General features: G+C 42.0%; 1 protein-coding gene across 4 annotated transcripts in view; it reads right to left on the bottom strand.

Annotated features, from left to right (window-relative positions):
- The window catches only part of DPF3 (double PHD fingers 3), a 406,344-nt gene that overhangs the window by 207,145 nt on the left and 177,620 nt on the right, over positions 1-21,579 (bottom strand). For all 4 annotated transcript variants that reach the window (XR_002324471.2, XR_002324470.2, XM_020986373.2 and 1 more), the window contains exon 3: positions 14,948-15,055. Coding sequence is in view for 2 of the 4 variants with exons in the window: in XM_020986373.2 (XP_020842032.1) it covers positions 14,948-15,055 (108 nt within the window). In the remaining 2 variants the exon portion in view is untranslated. The remainder of the gene's footprint in view (positions 1-14,947; positions 15,056-21,579) is intronic.

Below are 21,579 nucleotides of genomic sequence, written 5' to 3'. Positions count from 1 at the left end.
TTCAAGGTTTACATACTACCACCCCAATCTGGATGCAGATTTGAAGAACTGAAGTATCCCATTCCTATCTCCAGCTGCCTGTAAAGGATACCTATTAATAAATCTATTTCTGACACATAAATCCCATACATAGGCCTCCTCTTTTTTTCCTTTCCTGATATGGATGCTGATTTACCAAATAATCACTTATGTGGAATGCCTTCACTGCCAAATGTAGGGAACTCATACTGCTGCAGTTAAGTGGCCCTAATTTTTTTTAACAATACATTCTGGAATTTTTCCAGGAATCTCAGTCAAGCTCACTGGCCTATATTTTCAAAACTCTATTCTCTTCCCTGAAAATTGGGAAAATATTTGCCCTTCTCAAATCCCATGGCCTCTCCTGTTCTTTTTGCCTTTTCAGACACTACTGACCCTAGTTTAGCAATGATATAACAACAATAATAATTATAACAATAATAATATTTATTTATATAGCACTTTAAGGTTTACAAAGCACTTTACAAATATCAATTTATTGCGTGCTCATAATCACCATGAGAAGTAGGCATTTTATCCTCATTTTGCTGTTGAGGAAACTGAGGCAAAAGTGAACTGGGTTGGCCAAGGTCAAGTTAATATCTAACACTGGATTGGAACTCAGGTCTTCCTAATTACAGGTCCCATCTTCACTCCATTTTCCATTATAATTTGTCCCATCCACCATAAGCAACATTCCTATACCTTCTTTGACCCTCCTCTTTTCCCTGATAAGTTTTTTTTTAAGTTTTGTTTTCCTTAGCTTTAATCAAATCCTGGCTCTATCAAAAGTTATTTGTGATCTGAAGTATCTTGCTGTGCTCTGGACATGACATTATTGTAACAAATCAATAAGATGAAATGCATCCAAGGAAAGGCCAACTGAAATATGTCATTGTTGTCATTCATTCATTTTCAGTCATGTCCAACTCCTTGTGACCCTATTTTTGGTCTTCTTGGCAAAGATGCTGGAGTGGTTTGCCATTTTCTTCTCCAGCCCATTGTACAGATGAAGAAACTGAGACAAACAGGGTGAAGTGACTTGCCCAGGGTCACACAGCTAGTGTCTGAGGCTGGATTTGAACTCAGGTCTTCCTGACTCCTGGTCCAGCACTTTGCCCACTGCACCACCTATGTGAAGGAACTCTAAGTCACACTGTATGAGGAATTTAAAGGAACCAAAGATATTAAGCCTGTTGAAAAGAAGATTCAAGGATAACAAGATGGTCTTCCTAGGTATTTCATATCACTTCCCTTCACATACTCTATATTCCATCTAAACTGATCTACTTGGCTTTCCTCATATATGATATTCTATCTGCCATCTATCTCCATGCCTTTATACAAGCTGCCCCCCCCACAAGCTTCAATTCTCTATTCATACTTCCAACTCTTCAACAAGCAATCAATTAAAAGGGATCTATTTATTAAACACCTACTATGTGCCAGGCACTGTATAAGGCACTGGGGATATAAGTAAAAAGAACTTTTAAATCCCTGCTAGCCAGGAGTTTACATTCCAATAGGAGAAAGAAGAAGTCCATATATATAAAATGTGTGTGTATGTAAAGAAGGAGTGAAGTGGCATCACCTGGGTGATAGAGTGATGAGCCTGGAGTCAGGAAGACCTAAGTCCAAATCTGGCCTCAGACACTTACTAGCAGTGTGATCCTGGACAAGACGCTTCACCCTGTTTGCTTCAGTTCCTCATTCGTAAAATGAGCTGGAGAAGGAAATGGCGAACCACTCCAGTATCTTTGCCATGAAAACCTCAAATGGGGTCATAAAGAGTTGGACACAACCAAAAAATTACTGAACAAAAACAATAGGAAGCCACTGGCATTGGTTGAATTGAGTGGGAGGGGTCAGGGAGGGAGAAGGGGGCCATGGTCAAATCTTCACTTAAAGAAAATACTTTGGTGAGTAGGTAGGGCGGATTGGAGTGGGGAGAGATTCAAAGTAGAGAGACCAACTAGAAGGTGTTGCAATAATCTAGGGGAGAGGTAATAAGGGCTTAAACCAGATGGAGCTGTGTGAGTGAAAAGAAAGGGTCAGATATGAGAGATGTGAAGAGAGAAATGACAAGATTTTGACAACTAATATTCATTCAAGGATCAGCTCAAGTAGCCCTTTTAACATGAGTCAAATATTAATATTAAGTCAAACATTAATGCTATTAATCAGGCTTCCTGATTCCCCTAGGTATTAATGCCTTTATCAGTTTATCCTCACTTTGTATATATTGTGTACTTACTTATCTGCATACATCCTGTTCCCACCAGTTGAATGTAAGCACTTTGAGGGCTGGACTGTTTTCCCTTATGTCTTTGTATCTCCAGCAACTGGCAGTGCCTGACACATAGTAGGTACTTAATAAATGCTTGTTGAATAATCCATCCATGACAGTGGAGTTGTGATGCTTGGACCCTAACATCCTAGTCCCCAATGTGCCATATGCGGAAGGAGAAATGGCACTAAAAGAAACCCCCCAAAAAAGGAAAAACAAACCGTGTGGACACTGAGGAGATCTGTCCTGGGTGCAATACAATTTTGAGGGTTTTGAGGGGTCATAGATTTAGGGCTAGAAGGAATCTTAGTCCAATCTCATCATTTTCCAAATGAAGAAACTTGGACAACTGGGTGGCCTGGAGTCAGGAGAATTGAGTTCAAATCTGGCCTCAGCCATTTACTACCTGGGTGAGTCACTTAAGCCTGATTGCCAGAAGAAGAAAGAGGAGAAGGAGGGGAAGGAGGAGGAAGAAGACAAATGAGAAAACTGAGGCCCTACAAGGTTAAGTGTCACAAAGGGTGATAAATGGAAGCAGGAGTTGAACCCAGGTCCTTGTGCTTCAATGTCAGTACTCTTTCCACTGGATCTATTCTCAAGGTATCGGAAATGAAAGGAAAAGATCTATTGGACCAGAAAAAGTCATGGCCATTGCTCCTGATAAAAAAATATCAATTGAGAAGCCATCAGTAACTACCAACCTATATACCTACTTTCTCATCATATCAAGGGCATCCTTGATGAAAATAGCTTTCACAGAGGAGGCACTTTCTAAATGTCTGTTGAATTACAAAGGATCTTTGATAAAAGATTTTTGGTCTGGTTCCATTAATTTGCCCATGAAGATGTGGTATGGAAATACCTTCTTTGTGATTTATGTTTCTAGAGAATTACCTGAGCCATTGAGAGAGAACTTCACTTGGTCATACAGCTAATATTTGTCAAAGGCAGGACTTGAACCCAGGTCTTCCTGACTCCAAGGCATTCAAAGAAACTTAGAGATCATCTAGCCCAATCTCTCTTTTTTCCTTCAGATGAAGATACTGAGATCCAGAGTGGTGGAATGATTTTGTCCAAGGTCACATGCTAGTAAGTGTAGAATTAAACTTTTAACTCAAGTCCTCTAATTACAAATCCTATGCCTTACATATAGTAGAAGTTTAATAAATGCATGTTGGAGTGAATTATGTATCTATAGTATATCAGATATATGTGTATATATGCATATATAAATCATAGCTACTTTAAAGTGAAAGGGGGTAAGTGAAGATACAAGAAGATAGTCGTGTGAGGCTATCCACAAACCAGAGGGAAGCATCAGAGAAAAAAGCATTTGAAGTGAGAAATAATAGAATGAGATACAAAAGCAATTTTGCAGTGGGACAAAACACTCACAAGGAAGATATAGATAAAGAATTCAGTAAACATCAAAAAACTTGGCATAAAAGTATGATAGGGGACTTCAGCTACTATCTAGACATCTGCTGGAGGTCTCCCTCTACTAAAAGTACACCAATAGATAAATTCTTAACTTGCTTTAATGATCATTTCATTCTTCAAAAGATAGAAGAAGAAACCAAAGGAACTTCTATTCCAGACCTAACCAGTGAGGAGGAACTGGATGGTAAACTAGAGAGGATGGGGAGGTTGAGACCATTCCATATTAGAGTAGGGCAAAAGCCAGAAATAATCTGATATTTACCCTAGGTTTGGGGAAAGCAGATTCAAAGTAAAGATTTCAAGAAAGGATAGGTGGGATCCCATAACCTAAATAAAATTCTGACTATACAAATGCAAACATTTCTGATAAAGAAAAAAAAAAGAAGTGTCCAAAGAGACCAATGTAGATGGGCAGGCAACTAAATGACCGACTCATTGGGAGCAAAAGAAAGATCAAAGAAGGGACGATTGAGTTCTTTGAGTGAATGGGAATGGTGTTAAAGGGTGCCAGACAAAAGGAAGTATTGAAGTGTTCTTTTGCTTGTTTTCTCTGCCAGGAAGGACATTTCTCAACCTGGGAAGGACAGATAACACAAAAAATGGTTAATAGTGAGTTAAAACCCAAGATGATGAAGGAAATGGGAAGAGAGCACCTGGCTGCCCTCAATGAGTTTGAGTCACAAGGTCCATATGAACTGTATCCCCAGGTGCTGAAAATACTGGCAGATGTGATTAATGAGCTGCTGTCAGTGATCTTCACAAAATTGTGGAGAACAGGAAAGGTGCCAGAGGGCTGGAGACAGGAAATTATTGTCCTGGACTTAAAAAAAAGAAAAAGAAAAAGAAAGAAAATGGAAACTTTCAAACCATAGGTGAAATTCTAGACAAAAAGGATAATTTATGAACAATTAGATAGGGAAGCAGTCATCATTAATAGCCAGCATTGCTTCATCAAGAACAGGTAATATGAAACTAATTTCACTTCCTTTCTTGACAGTATAACTAGACTGGTAAAACAAGGGAATACAGCAGATGTAGTGTTCCTGGATGCCAGCAACATTTCTGCCAAAGTTCCTAGTTTTATTTTTGTAGACAAGAGTATATGTAGGCTAGATGATAGGAGAGAGCCCAGGAGGATTCAGAATTGGTCAAACAACTGGACATTTCTTGAAGTCCTTATGAAAAAGCCTTTTTAAAAATAAGGACATTTACCCATGTCTTTTTCTGGGATACCTCTCTTCTTCTCCATGATTTCCCAAGGATCACCAGCTGAGCTACAGACCTGCATTTCCTATGCCCCTTAGGACACGTCCAGCTGGATGTCTCATTGGTACCTCAAGCATAACAAGTACAAAATAAAGCTTATTTTATTTCCCCTATAACCTGCTCTCCCTTCTTAACTTCATCATTTGTCAGTGGCACAACTGTATGCTCAATATCCCATATTCAAAACCTTGGTGTTATCTCTGGCTCTTCCCTCTCCTTCACCTCTCATATCCAATCAGTTACCAAGATCCATTTATTTCTATTTCTTCAATGCCTTTTACATACATCCTGTCTACCCTAATCTCATTGCCACCATTTTAGTATAGAACCTCATTACCAGCCGCCTGGAATGATAGTCTCCTTTCTCAGACACCTTAACTATTAATAATCTCACTCTCTCCCCACTCCAAATCATTCTTCACACAAGTACCAGACATCATCCCATTTTATAGATCTTTTCATATCACTCTTTTGCTCAAAACCCATCAATAGCTCCCTACTCCTACTAACATATTCAAATTCCTTAGCCTAGTATTCAAAGCTCTCTGCAGTTTGGTGCTATACCATATATAATCCAGTCCTTTCATGTTGTTGTTTTTCAGTCATGTCTGATTTTGTGACCCCATTTGAGGTTTTCTTGGCAAAGATACTGGAGTAATTTGTCATTTCTTTCTCCAGGTCATTTTACAGATGAGGAAACTGAGGCAAACAGGGTTAAGTGATTTGCCCAGGGTCACACAGCTAGTAAGTGTGTGAGGCAATTTGAATTCAGAAAGATGAATCTTCCTGATTCCAGGTCTGGTACTCTATCCACTGTACCACCTAGCTTACCCTTTCACATTACCACTCTCCAAATACTCAAGATTCCAGACAAAATGACTTACATATTTTGTACTTAACACCCTACCACCCCACCACCTCCACATTCTTGCATAGGGAACCCTATGCAGCTAGGTAACACATTGGAAAGAACGCCAGGCGAAGGGCTTAGAGGCAGAAAGACCGGAGTTCAAATCCTATCCCAGACACTTACTACCCTTGTGACCAAAAACAAGTAATTTCACCTCTCTTGGCCTCAATCTCCTCATCTGTAACACGAGTATAATAACAGCACCTACTTCATAGCATTGTTGTGAGGGTCAAATGAGATAACACAGGTAAAGTACTTTGCAAACCTAGCACGAGATGACTGTTAAATAATATTATCTCAGGAAAGTCCTCCCTCCTCCCATGCATACCTGCTAAATCCCTACTCATTCTGAAAGCCCAAATGAAATACTACTTCCTGCTCCCCTCAGTGGATGATGACCATATCAACTGTATCTAGCATTTTGCTAGCAACTCTCCTGATTTATTTAAGCATCATTTTATCCCATCACTGTATTTGCCTATGTACCAGTTCTCCCTATTAGACTGTCAGCTGTCTGACATCCATTAGCATCATCCTGTTCACCCAAGGAACTGAACTGTCCTTTCTTTTGTCTTCCAGGATAGGGGTTATTTCTTATATAATATTATAACCCCATCAGCATCTCATGGCAGCAGTATTTCAGCATGAGGAATCGAGGTGAAGCAATGGAGAGAGTTTTAGGTTTGGTGTCACATTAGTTCAAATTCAGCCTCAGACACCATGTGGCCCCAGAGAAGTCACTTAATTACTGTCTGCCTCAGTTTCTTCATCTGTAAAATAGGGTATTATCCTATTATCACTATTATTATATAGCACCTACCTCCTAGGGTTCTTGTAACGATCAAATGGTATAAGTTTGTAAAGAACTTAAATTGATAGAGAAATGCTAGCTATTTATATCTAAAATAAGCACAAACATAAAGACTTCTTGTTGAGTTGTTTCAGTCATATCCAACTCTTTGTGACCCCATTTGGGGTTTTCTTGACAAAGACACTAGAGAGGTTTGTCCTTTTCTTCTCCAGCTCATTTTACAGATGAGGAAAGTGAGGTAAACAGGGTTAAGTAACTTGCCCAGGGTCACACAGCTAGTATATGTCTGAGGCTGGAAGGTCTTTCACAGATTCCAGGCCAAGCATTCTATTCAGTGTGCTACCTAGCTGACCCTTAAAAATGACTAGCCAATGAATTAATCCAGTGTAGTGGTGATAACAAACCATAAGTACTTGCCCTCCTCCATCGTGCCCCTGTGAATAATGCCAGACAGAAGCATAGGAAGGAGAAGGTCCAAAAACAGCTGTTACCAAACAGCTGTTCAAAATTCAGGTGCAAGAAGCAAATGCCAAAAGAGCAGCATCTCCAGCTGATCACAGGAGCGTTGGTCAGATTTCCTCGTCGGTTCACTTATTTGAAGCCGCTAGCAAACTCCAAGATGCTGTTGATTAGGAAATTGTCCTTGGTCCTGTATTCTTCCCCTTGGTGTTATTTAGAGCTATCGCTTCCTTTAGACCAGATGGCCTATCCTTCTGGGTAGTGAGGGAGTTCCAAGGGGAAAAGGAACTCAATGAGAAGTCAGGAGATCCATGTTCCAGTCTTAGAACTTATGGGTCTATGTGGCCCTTCACTCATTTTACTGCAGTTCTAGGCAGAGGATAGGAGGTCAGGAAGTGTTTAATTAGTAATTTCTCAGGTTCCTTTCAAGTGCCACCTCTTCCATGAGAATTTTCCTACTTCCCTCTCCCTCCTGAAATCACTTTATACTTACTTCTGTTTCCCCCAGTAGAATGGAAGCTCCCTGAAGCCAGGAACTGCTTCACTTTTTATCCCTCGTATCTAGTACATTGCCTGGCACACAGTAGGTGCCTGATGAATACTTGTTAAATGACATTGAATTGTTTTCCCCCTTCCTGAATCCCTTTACAGAGGTGGTATACACTTGAATGTTCCCAAGGGCCTCAATACAGGCAATGAAATAGCTGAGAGGGCCACAAATTTTATATGCATGTGCCTCTATCGACTATGTGGTCTATGTGCAGACAATTTCTAACCTAAAGTACTTTTATTGCTACCACAAAGGCAGTTACTTAGTGATTTTCTTTAATCTTCCTATATATTTCTGTCTCATCTACCCACTGGGACACCATAAACCAGAAAGATGTTAAAGCATGAGACAGAAAAAAAAAAAAGGAGACAGGGTCCCATCAGAAATAACCATCAGACCACAAATGGCCCTTCAGCCACAGCTGGTGAATGCTGCTTTAAATGTATCCAAACTCCTTCTGTGCTAATCGGAACAGAGGCGGCACACATTTCAGTTACAGGAGCCCGGAATGTGTATTGTCTTTTCGTCTCTGGTGAAGTACACAGTGACACCAGGAGTGACGGCACAGTCACACAGCAACACAAAGGGAATAAGGGAGGGCTGAGCAATGACACCTCTTTACAGAAATCAACACTTCTTCTAATGCAATTAGAGGGCCAGTTTAGGATTAGCCAAACAATATCTGACCATACCTCTGGAGGGCATTTAAATAACTACCCTGGTGCCATTCTACCACATAGTTATAGGGAATATAAGCCCAGAGCTGCCCTTGGAGAAGACTTGAGGGGTAAAAGGGGATTTTTCTCTCTTCCTCAACCCACCTCGTTGGCCATGCATGGCATCTAGCAACTTGAGTTACTTTCCTAGAAGTAAAGGACCCCCTCCATTCAAAAATGGGAGTTTGTTCAAAAGAATTCTAGGCACAGTTGAGGGAACAGAGACAGACATAAATCTGAGAGGACAAATGGGACCAAAGAGCATGAACCCAGGCAGTAGCTGGCTGTAGACTCTAGAGAGAGTTAACTCTGGCAAATGAGAGACGGACTGCAGAGAACAGGAATGCACAGGGAGAGAAAAGACTAAAAGGATGTGGCAGTACCAGAAGAGTAAGTAGCCTTGGCCACATTAGTTCTCCATGGAGTCTCACTACTTTTTCTGCCCTAAGTTGGTGTCCACTCTTCCCATGAGCCCTATGTGTAGTGGTAGGGAAATGTACCCATATTAATGGGAGAGGGGACATTTTATAGCTACTATTCTTACTGTACCATCTTTGCAAATGTCTTTGATAAGGGCTAATTATGTATAGAAATGGCAATTAAGCTGAATCACACTAGTGGGAGGTCTATAGTTTTAGGAGTGAGTACCTACTCTTAAACTCAAAGTCATCCTCCAGAAGACCCAACCTGCAAAACTTCGAGTACCATGTTGCAAATTGGGGATATGTGGGAACATCTCAGGGATGGTATGAGGATTGTGACAAAAGAAATTCCCAGGCAGGAAGGGGATAAGCTCTCATGGTCATATCTGGGCTTTTATTCCTTTTTTATACTCAATCATCACAGACAATTAAGAAAAAAATTGTTAAGAAACCAACAGAACACAGAATTGTTGAGTTGAAGAGCATAGGGATTTTATCCTAAAATCCATAATCTGGGCCAATGTACACAACAGTTAATTGGGCTAACTAGCTTCCATCTAATTAACCTTTGGCCAGGCTTTCCAGGGATAACCACCATGCTGTTCCCTTGTAGCCATTACTCCAAACTCCCCTGGGTCATTTCTACTCTGAAGCCGGTACCCCTTCTGGCCCTTCCTACCATCTTCTAGGGTCTGTGTGCTTCCAAGGGAAATCAATCTTCCACATGAGCTAGGTTCCAGCTAGATTTAATGAGTCACAACTCCTATCCTCCCTTCAGGGAATCCACTGTTAAACTTACAATGCTGCATGCACAACACACACACACACACACACACACACACACACACACACATAGTTGTAATCACATACAATTCCCACCAACACTATCAGAAAAGTAATTTCTTAATGAGGATTCATGAGCAAAACTCCATAGTCTCAAGGCCATAAGTGGCAATGTTATATAGTAGCTAGGATGCTAGCTTAGAATCAGGAAGAACTGAGTTTAAATACTGCCTTTAGATACTTATTTGCTGTTTTACCCTGGGCAAGTTACTTAACCTCTCTATGCCTCAGTTTCCTCATCTGTAAATTAGGGTTTGTACTCAATGACTTCTACAGTCCCTTCCAGCTCTAAATCTGTAATTCGATGATCCCAAAAACATCTATGTAGAATCACAAGTCTCAAAGTTGGAAGGGCCTCAAAGGTCATCTAATCCAAACACATCAAACAGGAGGCCCTCTATGGCCTGCAACACTCCCAAGTATAGCCCAAACCAGATTAAAATGTAATTGGGAAATATTTAACAAAATAAATAGAAATGCAATAGAACATAGCTCACGTTAATTTGTGGTTTTCCAAGTCAACGTGCTTCCTGCAGGACGCCCTAGTTTCTATTTCAGTTTGACACCACTGATAATTTAACCCATAGCCATCTCAAGAATACTATTTATAGCACCCCTACTATCTACCAACACTTAGACCTGATAATTTTTTTTTACTTGTTTGCTTTCAAACCTATTTAAAGATACTTAGAGATATTTACTTTCTCTTTCCTTTTTTAAATTTCAGCGTTAGAGGTGTGATTTGAACACTCATCACTAGGGAGGGGAAGCTTTCAGTGCTACCTTCTAGGTAGTATGGGGCAAAACTCCACCCCACCTCTGCTACGTTGGAGGCAGCCACTGACTCTGAGAGCAAGATGAAAAAGCCCTGAAAGCAAGTCAGAAGTGAGGGGCCACTCATGGCCAGGAAAAAAGACTCACTTCTGCATCAAGAACAGGAAAGCAAGAAAACAGTTTGTCAAGTTCCACCCCTTGTTGTTCATTTCAACACCCTTCCCTCCCACATACACACAGATTGTTGTTGTCCATTCCTTTCAGTATCTGACTCTCCATGACCCCATTTGGGTTTTCTTGGCAAAAATACTGGAAAGGTTTGCCCCTTTCTTTTCCAGCTCATTTTACAGGTGAGGAAACTGAGTTAAGTGACTTGCTCAGGGTCACACAGCTAATAAGCGTCCGAGGCTGGATTTGAACTGAGGTCTTCCTGACTCCAGGCCTAGCACTCTATACCCACTGTGCCACCTAGCTACCCCACACACGCATAAATACACACAAGCAAAACCTAGCTCTACACCTCACTTCTCAATACCCTCTGCAGACTTTGATTTGATTTTGACCCTGCTTTCACTCCAGACACTATTTTCACCTTTGACCTTTTAGCTCTAGTACCCATATTCCATATTTTCAATCTCAGTTTACCATGCTACACATCTGGTCTATACATGCTCAAGCATTTCCAAGTTGTGTCACCCTCCCTAACCCTCCCAAAACTGGGAGAACTTCACTAAGTGCCATGACACCAGCTCAACTAGAATTCACGACTAGTCCCAACACCAGCCCTTACCCCCACTGGGGGAAATACCTTCATCTCTACTACTGGCTTCCCTGGCTTGTCTGGCTTCCTTCAACTCCCAGCTAAAATCCCTTCATCTTCAAGGCTTTTCTGAACCCCCTTAGCTCCAGCACCTGCCCTCCGTTGACTGTCTCCAATCTGTCCCATCTATATCTTGTTTGTATGTAAGTGTTGACATGTCTTCCCAATTAGACCGTGAGATCCTTCAAAACCATGACCTTGTCTTTCTTTACTTCCCTAACACTTCACACAGCACATGGAATATCTATCATAGGTACAAATCACTTCACCTCTGTCTCCTCTCAGTTTCCCCAACTGTAAAACGAGGATAATAATAGAACCTACTTGACCGGGTTGTTGTGAGGATCAAATGAGATAATATTTGTAAAGCATTCTGTTGGCTCATAGTAAATGCTATATAAATGTTAGCTGTTATCATTATTTTTCTCATCCATTGACAAATCTTGACAATCCTATCTCCAAAGCTCCCTCACATCCATCTCCTCCTTTCCACTCACATCACAGACACCAAGCTCGGGCACTTATCACCTCTCACCTATACTATTGCAATAGCATCCCCATTGGTCTGATTGCACTATTATCCATCCTCCACATGGTTGCCAAATTTATATTCCTAAAGCACATGTCTGCATGTGTTACCTCTGTGTTCAAAAAGCTCCAAGACTTCTCTACTACCTCTAGGAAAAAATACAAACTCCTTGGCTTAGCATGGAAAGCCCTTCAAGATCTGACTCCAGGCTGCCTCTTCAAACATATTACAGATACTAAAATACAGGCAAATTGGACAATTTTCTATTCCTCAAGGGCAAAATTCTATGTCCCACCTCCCTGCCTTTGCATTAACTGTGCCCCATGCCTGGAATGTACTCCTTGTTCACCTCTTAGAATGTTCACCTCTTTTACTTCCTTCAGAACTCAATTCAAATGCCACCTCCTTTACTGATCTCCCCAGCAAGCTATTTATTCATGCTTCCTCCACCAAAATTCTGATGCTTCGTGACCCCATTCGGGGTTTTCTTGGCAAAGATATTGGAGTGGTTTGCTGTTTCCTTCTCTGGTTCATTTTACAAATGAGGAAACTGAGGCAAACATCAAGTGACATGTCCAGGGGTCCCACAGCTAGTGAGTGTCTGAGGCTGGATTTGAATTCAAAGACAGCTAGGTGGCATAGTGGAGAGTGCCAGCCCTGGAGTCCGGAGGACCTGAGTTCAAATTTGCCTCAGTTTCCTCATCTGTAAAATGAGCCTGAGTACGAAACGGCAAACCACTCCAGTATCTTTCCCAAGAAAACTCCAGATGGGGTCTTGAAGAACCTGACACGACTGAACAATAAACACCAAAATTCACTTTTATTTATTTTTATTTACTTTATATGTGTACATGTTGGTTCTCTCCCAATATAATGTAAATGCCTTGAGGGCAGGGACTGTTTTCTTTATATCTGTGTAACTGCAGGACTTAGTATAGTGCTTGACACAAACCTTAGTATAGGTACTTGACAAATGCTGATTAATTGGTTGGTTGTTACCATGAAAACTTGAGGTTGGGTGAAATCACACCACCATGGAAAGTTGATACATAAGAATACAGCCACCAGCCAGGGAGCTCGAGCTTCCCAGAAGGCCTAGGAGCATCTAGGAGCCAGATAACAGCCAGATGACAATTGTCAATATTATGAGAGTAGGGCTGAGGGCTTTATGGTAGAATGTGGTTAAAAGGGCTTTAATTGTTTACAAAACAACAGAAGTTAGGGAAACGTGCTCCAAGGTGCAGCTGTAGATGTTGTGTTATGTTTGTTTTGTTTGTATTTTTAAAATGAATGATATCAATCAGCCCAATTGCTGAACCACCCAGCCCTTGCTTCTCAAAACTGTTCCAGGAACCACCAGGGGTCACTGTGAACCTTACCAGTGGTCCACAGTGGGGCTGCCCTTCCCATCACCTCCTTATGGAGTCAGAAGGGATCAGAAGACTAACAGAGGCGTCCCTCTAAATGAAGAATCAGTCATTTATTTAAACCATCACCTGAACTCACACTGTCTGATGGCAGGACTTTACATGTCACCTACCTTGTACTAGTAAGTTTTCTGTGGATACTTTCTGAAGTGACTTGGCGTGGGTCACTGTGCCTTTGCAGACTTACTGGAATGGCCACTCAGACTGACTACCTGTAAGCAATTTTAAGGACCTGGGCCAAATCCTTGTGCATCCTACTCCCAGCCCAAGACATTTTTGTACAGGTGAAATCTGATTAAGGGGAAGCTTTATACAGCCTTGACCAATGGAACAGAGGGTACAAAACATTGAGGAAAAATAACTAGTAGAAGCATTAAAAGGGGAAAAACAGCCTGAGGGGTGAAAGTGGAAATTAAGGGGGGGGGGAGGCCTTACTGTCTGGTGGCCAACCTCCATCCCACCTGCATGGCTGATGATGAAAGGAGACAGAGGGATTAAATAGTTCTTTTTTCTTTTGAGTACCTCAAGCTTTGGGGGTTTTTTTAGCACCACCTGGGGACATTTCCCAACTTTCCACACACACACCCCTCTTTCTGTCCTGCCAAGGAAGCAAAGTCATTTCAAAGTTCTGTTCACTTAATTCTTAAAGTAACAATAAGATGAACTTCCCAAAGTCTCAGACAATTTGCTCTGATTTGCTGAACCCTAAAGACTGTTCTGAAAAGAGCCAAAGTAGCAGGAGTTAGCCGTCAAGTAATAAGACTAACAATAATAGTAAGCAATGGTTTAAATCAGCCAATTCATCCCAGATATTCCTGAGCAGTTCTGTGACCTTCCTATGGGTATCTCCATTTCTGTTTCATATCTTGGGATCTGTTTATTTGTGAACTGGACCCCTTCCTCTGGGAAGTTTCTGCAGCAGTCCTCAGAGAAAAGGAGAGAGAGAGAGAGAGAGAGAGAGAGAGAGAGAGAGAGAGAGAGAGAGAGAGAGAGAGAGAGAGAGAGAGAGAGAGAGAGAGATTTCACCTCAAAAACACATAACCTAGGATTCAAGCAATTTATTAGAGATTGCAAGCAAGGGGAGGGACATGCTGCTCTCTGATCTAGCTGCAACTTCCCTAGATGTGTCCTGACAGATTGGCTTGGGGTCTGCTCCCACCCTGTTTCTTCCTATTAATTTAATGGTAAGCAGAGCCGGGAATATGGGAAAAGCAACGAAAGAAGGGGGGGAAGGGAAAAGAGACAGAGAGGGATGAGAGAGGAGAGAAAGAAAGAAGGAAAGGGGGAGAAGTGGGAGGGGAGACGGGAAAGGAAAAGAGGGAAGGGGAGGGAAGAAAGGGAAAGACAGAGAAAAAGAACATTTCATACACACTCACATGCACATGTCCTTAGCCACGTGAGCAAACATATATACACTCCTGTTTATCTACGCTTAATTAGGTCACCTGGTCATTCGGTCATTCTTTGTTCCACTGATGGAGAAACTCATTCCTCCAGCATCAATGAACAAAGGCAGAAGAGGAGAGGGCTGGGGAAAACAGCTGCTCTCCCTTCCCACTCTATCCCCTCTCTCACCTAAGCAGCCCCCCCATCACCACCCCTCCCCCTCCCCACCCCCTTCCTCCTTCCCCCTCCTGCCTAGTGTCAGCACAGCTGAGTTTCTAATGACACTGACCAGGTTTTATCTCCAGCAGCCTCAGCTTCGGATCTTCAGGCGGGTGCAGTCGCCTCTTCTTGCGCCAGCAACGGGCAGGGTATGTGTACAGCTGCCCTGGAGCTAGGCCTGGGAATGAAACAGGACAAAGTGTGAAAGGAAATCACTGAATGCCAGAACTAGAAGGAATCTTAGGAATCATGGAATCATGATTCATGGAATCATGGAATCACCTCCCCTCCCCACCCTTCCCCTCATTTTACAAATGAGAAAAGTGAAGTTCACAAAAGGGAAGATACTTACCCAGGGAAACATAATTGTTTTTGGCAGAGATAAGACTTGAACTGGTTTCCCCTATCTCTCAGTTCTGTGCTTTCTAATACTACTCTGCCACACTGGACTTGTACCATATAGATCCAGCACACATAACAGATATTTGAGCTGAAAGGGGCCTCATAAGACCCAAACCCCTCTTCTCCCAGGTGAAGAAACAGTTCTAGGCTAAGTGACTTGCCCAGGGTCACCCAACGAGATAGCAGTGTCCTCTGACTCCCCATTCAGGGCTCTTTCTGTTTCTTGGACTTCCCAATCTCTGCTCTCCTTGCCCTGGAGAGAATGCCATTCTAGGGATGACCTTAGCAAGTGTTCCAGAAGCAAAGGCCTTCCTAACTACATTCAGGTTCCCTAGGAGTAGTTTCTTTTATATGCTAATGATTGTGGCTGTGTGGACGAGTAACCCAACAAATACCCTAGAGTGGAGAGACCTAGATGGGGGTTCTTTATTTTTCAGGGGAAACCTACTTGTATTATCACCGTATGTACTTTCCACTGTTTTTCATGTTTACAGTCATCTCCATAGCTGTTTGGTGTCTGGCCAGATGTGGAGGCCACTCTCAGAGCAACGGAATAACCAAACCTTTCATCCCCAGCTGTGTTAGAGTAGCAATAACACTGTATGTGTGGGGAGACTGTCTCTGACACTTAGTAGCTCTTTGGGCAGTCACTTCACCTATTTGACTGTGCCTCAGATATTCCGTATGTAAATTGAAAAGACGGTTGGGGTTTTGTGGAGGGGGAAAGAAAGAAACAAGCACTTATTAAGGACCTACTACGTGCCAGCACTATGCTAAAGTGCTTTACCAATATTATCTCATTCAATTCTTTTTTTTTTTTTTTGCCTGGGCAATGGAGTGAAGTGACTTGCCCAGGGTCACATAGCTAGGAAGTGTTATGTGTCTGAGGCTGGATTTGAACTTGGGTCCTCTTGAATCCAGGGCCGGTGCTCTATTCACTGCACCACCTAGCTGCCCCATCTCATTCAATTCTTGAAACAACCCTGGGAGGTAGAGGCTATTATTATCTCTGTTTTACACTTGAGGAAACTGAGGGAGACAGAGGTAAAGTAACTTGCCCAGGGTCACACAGCTAACAAGGGTCTGAGGTAAGATTTGAACTCAGGTCTTCCTGACTCCAGGCCCAGCACAGTAACCACAGTAACCTAGCTAGACTGAATCTGTGATTTCATTGGTGTAGGGCATCAAACTCAAGAAGAAACAGGGGCCACCAAACCTTACATAAGAATGCCTGCCTATTGGACTTAGAAAACCACACATTATCTATATTATAGTGTATTTTTATTAATTTATTAAATATTACCCAATTACATTTTAATCTGGTTCTAGTTACCCAAAGGGAGTGTTACCTGAGCTTGACACTTCTGGTATCTCTACCAATGCAGATGGTACCTGCCTTGAAATTTAGGATTAAAGAATTTAAAGCTAGCAGGAACCTTATATGCCTGTAAGTAACCCTACAGTCTTAGAATGTTATAGCTTGGCACACAGAGAGGTGAAATAAATTTTCCAGGGTTGCACATGCACTATGTGTCAGAAGAGGGACTTGAACCCAGACCATCCTGAATCCAAGGCTTATCTCTCTAACCAGTTTGCCCAGATGGAGATCACAACTGCAAAATGAAGCCAATAGCCCTTCTACTCCTTACCACAGGCAGGTGACACAGAAGATAAAATGCTGGGCCTGGAGCCAGAAAGACTCCTCTCCCTGAGTTCAAATCTGGCCTCAGACACTAGCAGTGTGACCGTGAGCAAGTCACTTAACCCGTTTGCCTCAATTTCATCCCCTGTAAAATGAGCTGGAGATGGAAATGGCAAATCACTCCAGTATCTCTGCCAAGAAAACTTCAAATGAAGTCACAAAGAGTTAGACACAACTGAAATGACTGAAGGACAACAAAACTCCCTGCCACTCAGAGATAAGGTGAAAAGAGCACTTTGTAAACAGTGAGATGCCTCAGAAGGAGAGCTGTTGTCAATGCCATTGATCAAGGAGTGCCTGTACCCTCCCAGTCTAAAAAGCTGTGATCAGTTTGAAAGTCAAATATTTCAGAAGATTTTATTTCTCTTTTGTTCCATATGATTTAATGGCAAAAAAAAAAAATTGCAGTCATCACAAGCTTGAGTGAAAGTTTGTCATTTCAGAGACTTTAAGACATTTTATTCTGTTACAATATGCCATGTCCTTTGGCATTATAGGTCCCGAGGACCATTCCTATTTTCTAGTCAAGGAACACCAAGGCCCAAGGACAAGACCGGTTGGTTCATATGGAGCTGAAGAGAGTCAGTAAAAACAGAGTTTGATACACTACATTCCCCATGATCCAATTGTGGTCAAGGTTCTTAAATGTTCTTCACACTCACAAACACATTTTTAAGATGTGACCGGGGACAGGCTCAGGCAGAGGTTGTGACCAAGATCCCTCATTGGAGTGGACAGATGGCTCAATATGCATTTTTGTCCACAGCAGTGTTGGTTCCAAGGCTAAAAGGCCAGAAACAAGCCAGGGAGATGCATGCTAGCAAACAAGCGGGAGCACAGGCCATCAGATATATCCAAGGTCTGGAAACATGGGTAAGCAATGGAGGCGCATGAGGGTCCAAAGGGGAAACATAAACCAAGTAAATGTGGAGGAAGTTCAGGCGAGAGGCGAAGGAATTGGGCATCTCAATGGTTTTGAGTTCAGAGAAAAAAGTTCATCAAAAAAATTTCACAATTTGACTTATGCAACTCAATAACCATGTCAACACTCTTTTGGGACCCTTACGTTTGGGGATAAGCCCAACATCCCAACACCAGCCTTCAATGCTACCATTGCTCTTATTTATGCATGAGTTTCAGCTGTGGGAATTACTACAATTACTACTACTGGTGTTTACTGCATTGTAAAGAGTTAACTGCATCATAAAGAGTTGGCCTGTCTTGCAGGCAGGCTGGGTTTCATCCTGCCCAAGGTTCTGCACATGGGACATCCCATGATTCTGAAAGCTCCAATGAGGTTGGGTTGGTTCTGGGCTCCTTCTAGATACTCCTGATTGCTCCTTGATAGGGTTTGGGAACAGTTCAGTCCAAGCCCAGCAAGCTGAGCCTCGGATTTATGAGATGATTCAAAATTGACCTAGAAAATATACTTCTTAGGACTGAGGCTAGCATATAGCCCAAAGAGGTCAAAGACAAAGGAAAAGGTCCATTTATATAGCACTTTGGAGTTAGAAGAACTTATTATGTCATCTGATTCTTACAACAACCCTATGAAGTAGGTGCTATTTTTTATCATCCCCATTTTATAGGTAAGGAAACTGAGGTATGCAGAGGGGTTAAGTGACTTCCCTAGGGTGACACAGCTAGTTCTGAGGCCAGATTCTAACTGAGGTTTTCCTGACTCTAAGTCCAATGAACTATCCACTAATTTTTTGTTGTTCCATCATTTCAATTATATCCAACTCTTTGTGACCCCATTTGGAATTTTCTTGGCAAAGATACTGGAGTGGTTTGCCATTTTCTTTTCCAGCTCATTTTACAGATGAGGAAACTGAGGCAAAAAGGGTTAAATGCTTGCCCGGGTCATACAGCTAGTAAGTATCTAAAGACAGATTTGAATTCAGAGATAAGAGTCTTTCTTACTCCAGGCCTAGTACTCTATCCACTGAGCCACCTAGCTGCCCCATGTTCACTAATTAGCTGCCATTTATTCAAGTGATAAATAAAAAGTATTTATAGCAACACTTTTTGTAGTAGTAAAGACGTGAAAGGAAAGGAGATACCACCAGCTGGGAGAATGATTGACAAATGTGATATATGAAGACAAAAATTAAGGAGGCAGAGTCAGGAGTAGAGGGCCATTTGCCCCAGAGGGTAGAGAGCAAGAATGCAGAACAGCTGCCTCTCTACCTCTCATCCAGTGGCCTTGAACCTGGTGCTAAAAAATTCAAACATCTCCTGCCTGTGAATCAGAGTTTTAAACATAGCTGAGGATGACCTATTGAAAGATGACCCTTGACATGAGCTCTTATGCTTGTAAGAGAAGCAGCATGATTGTAGTAGATAAGATACCTGCTTCAAAACTCAGAAAATCTGGGTTCAAGTGCTATCTCTGGAACCCTGGCCACTTCACTTAACTAACTCCTCAGTGCTCTAGCCAGAGGTGCTAAACTCATGGCCTCTGGGGCCTCATGCAGCCCACAAAACTCCTGAGTGGAAACCAGATTGAAATGTAACTGCGGGAGGGTGGGGCGCAGCTACATGGCTCAGTGGATAGAGCACTGGCCCTGAAGTCAGGAGGACCTGAGTTCAAATCCAGCCTCAGACCAAACACCTGACACTTACTAGCTGTGTGAGCCAAAATGGCAGAAGGGATAAGTAACCTAAGGGGAAGACCGATGGCCACGCCAGCACTGACAGAGCACTTACGACCCAAACTGGTCTACTTTAGAAAAGAGGAAATGGAGCTTGGGGCAGTTTAAACAGCTGGCCCCTGGTCACACTGAGAGTGACAAGAGCCAAGCACCAAAGCCAAGGCCCTTCTCACCCAAGTTCACTTACTAGCTGTGTGACCCTGGGCAAGTCACTTAACCCCAATTGCCTAAAAAAAAATGTAATTGTGGAATGTTAAACAAAATAAATAAAAATAAAACATAGCTATTGTGAATTTATGGTTTTCTAAGTCAATATGCAGCTAGGATACAGTGCTGGGCCAGGAGTCAGGAAGACCTAAGCTCAAATCTGTCTTCAGATACTGCCTAGCTGTGTGACTCTGGGCAAGTCACTTAACCCTGTTTGCCTCGGTTTCCTCATCTGTAAAATGAGCTGGAGAAGGAAATGGCAAACCGCTCCAGCATCTTTCCCAAGAAAACCTCAATGGGGTCGCAAAAGGTTAGACACAACTGAAATGACTGAATAACAACAAAAAGTCAACGTGCAGCCTGCAGAGATTCCCTTTCTATTTGAGTTTGGCATCGCTGTTCTAGGCCGGCAGTGTTGGATTCAAATAGCAACAGGATCTCGTGACTGGCATACTGGCTCATTTTGAAAATGTAATGTGTCATCTATGTCCTATTGTGTTTTTGTTTATTTTGTTAAATATTTCCCAATTACGTTTTACTCTGGTTCAGCTATAGGGCCCTGTTCCTATCCTTAGATATGGAACATCCGATCACAAGAAATCCCAAGAAATGATGGAGTAAAGCACTCAGAGAAACTTGGGAGGACCAAAGTGAATTGATGCAGAGCTGATTAAGCAAAGCCCCAAGAGAATAATTCATACAAGGACTCTAATAATGTAATAATAATACAAACTTATTTTATATACTATAATCTGAAATATATTAATAACACTAATAATATCAAAGAAAAATATTGAAAGACTTCAAAAATTGTGACCAGTCATAACTTCAGAGGACAGATGGGAAGCGTGCCTCTGGCCTCTATGCAAAATGTGGGCCATATGTTGTCAGACACAGTCAATATGTTTGTTTGCTTTGTTTAACTATATTTCTTTGTTACAAGAGAGGGTTCTGTTTTCAATGGAGCCATTGGGAAGGCATGTTGTTGTTGTTGTTGTTGTTGTTGTTTTTAATAGCATCAAAAAAGCATTAAAAAATGACTATAGTTAATCTCAGACCACATGGCAATGGATACTAGCAATAAGAGCAAAGAACCACCTTGGAGAAGCTCTAGGTCCCAATGCAAACTCAAGATCAGGGTTGGTTTTAGGAACACAGAAAGACAAATGGCTACTTAAACTACTGCCCTTGCCTTCCTGTGAAATGCCCATTCAGACCCAGGCCATCCCAAGAATCTATCACCTAAGGGGAGATTAGCGTTAAGAGTTCCAACCTACTGTCCTGATTTCACAAGCTCTCAACCTGGCCCTCATATTCTTAAGAAAAAACTAGCCCTAATGTACCAACTCAGAAAGTTTAACCTAAAGGAAGTAACACCCCTGAAACCTCATGGGTTCTGCCTATCACTTTGGCTTGCCTGGTAAGTGTTATTGAGCCAGTTTGGAATGCAGTCCAAGACTTAGTTAGAAGCAGTAGACAGGAGTAGCTAGCACAGCAGAGTTGAGCTTTCTAACCCTTGTTCCCCCTAAAGGGCTTTTATTTATGCTTTAGCATATGGAGTTGGAAACAGACCTCCCTAGAATGTCTGCTTTGAATCCAACCTTCACTTGATGAGCTAATATCCTCAGAAACTCTCTTGGGGGCTCCAAGTCTCTTTTCTGCCTTTCTGGGCTGACTGGTACAATTGTACCTTTATAGGGCAAATGCATTCAGATCCAGTCTTTTGCTTATAGAGGA

This window comes from Phascolarctos cinereus, unplaced genomic scaffold (genome assembly GCF_003287225.1).
Source record: "Phascolarctos cinereus isolate Bilbo 61053 unplaced genomic scaffold, phaCin_HiC Scaffold_3;HRSCAF=262, whole genome shotgun sequence".
Taxonomy (NCBI): Eukaryota; Metazoa; Chordata; class Mammalia; order Diprotodontia; family Phascolarctidae; genus Phascolarctos; species Phascolarctos cinereus.
The sequence above is the reverse complement of the archived record's forward strand: the minus strand, read 5'-3'. Positions and strand labels throughout refer to the sequence as shown.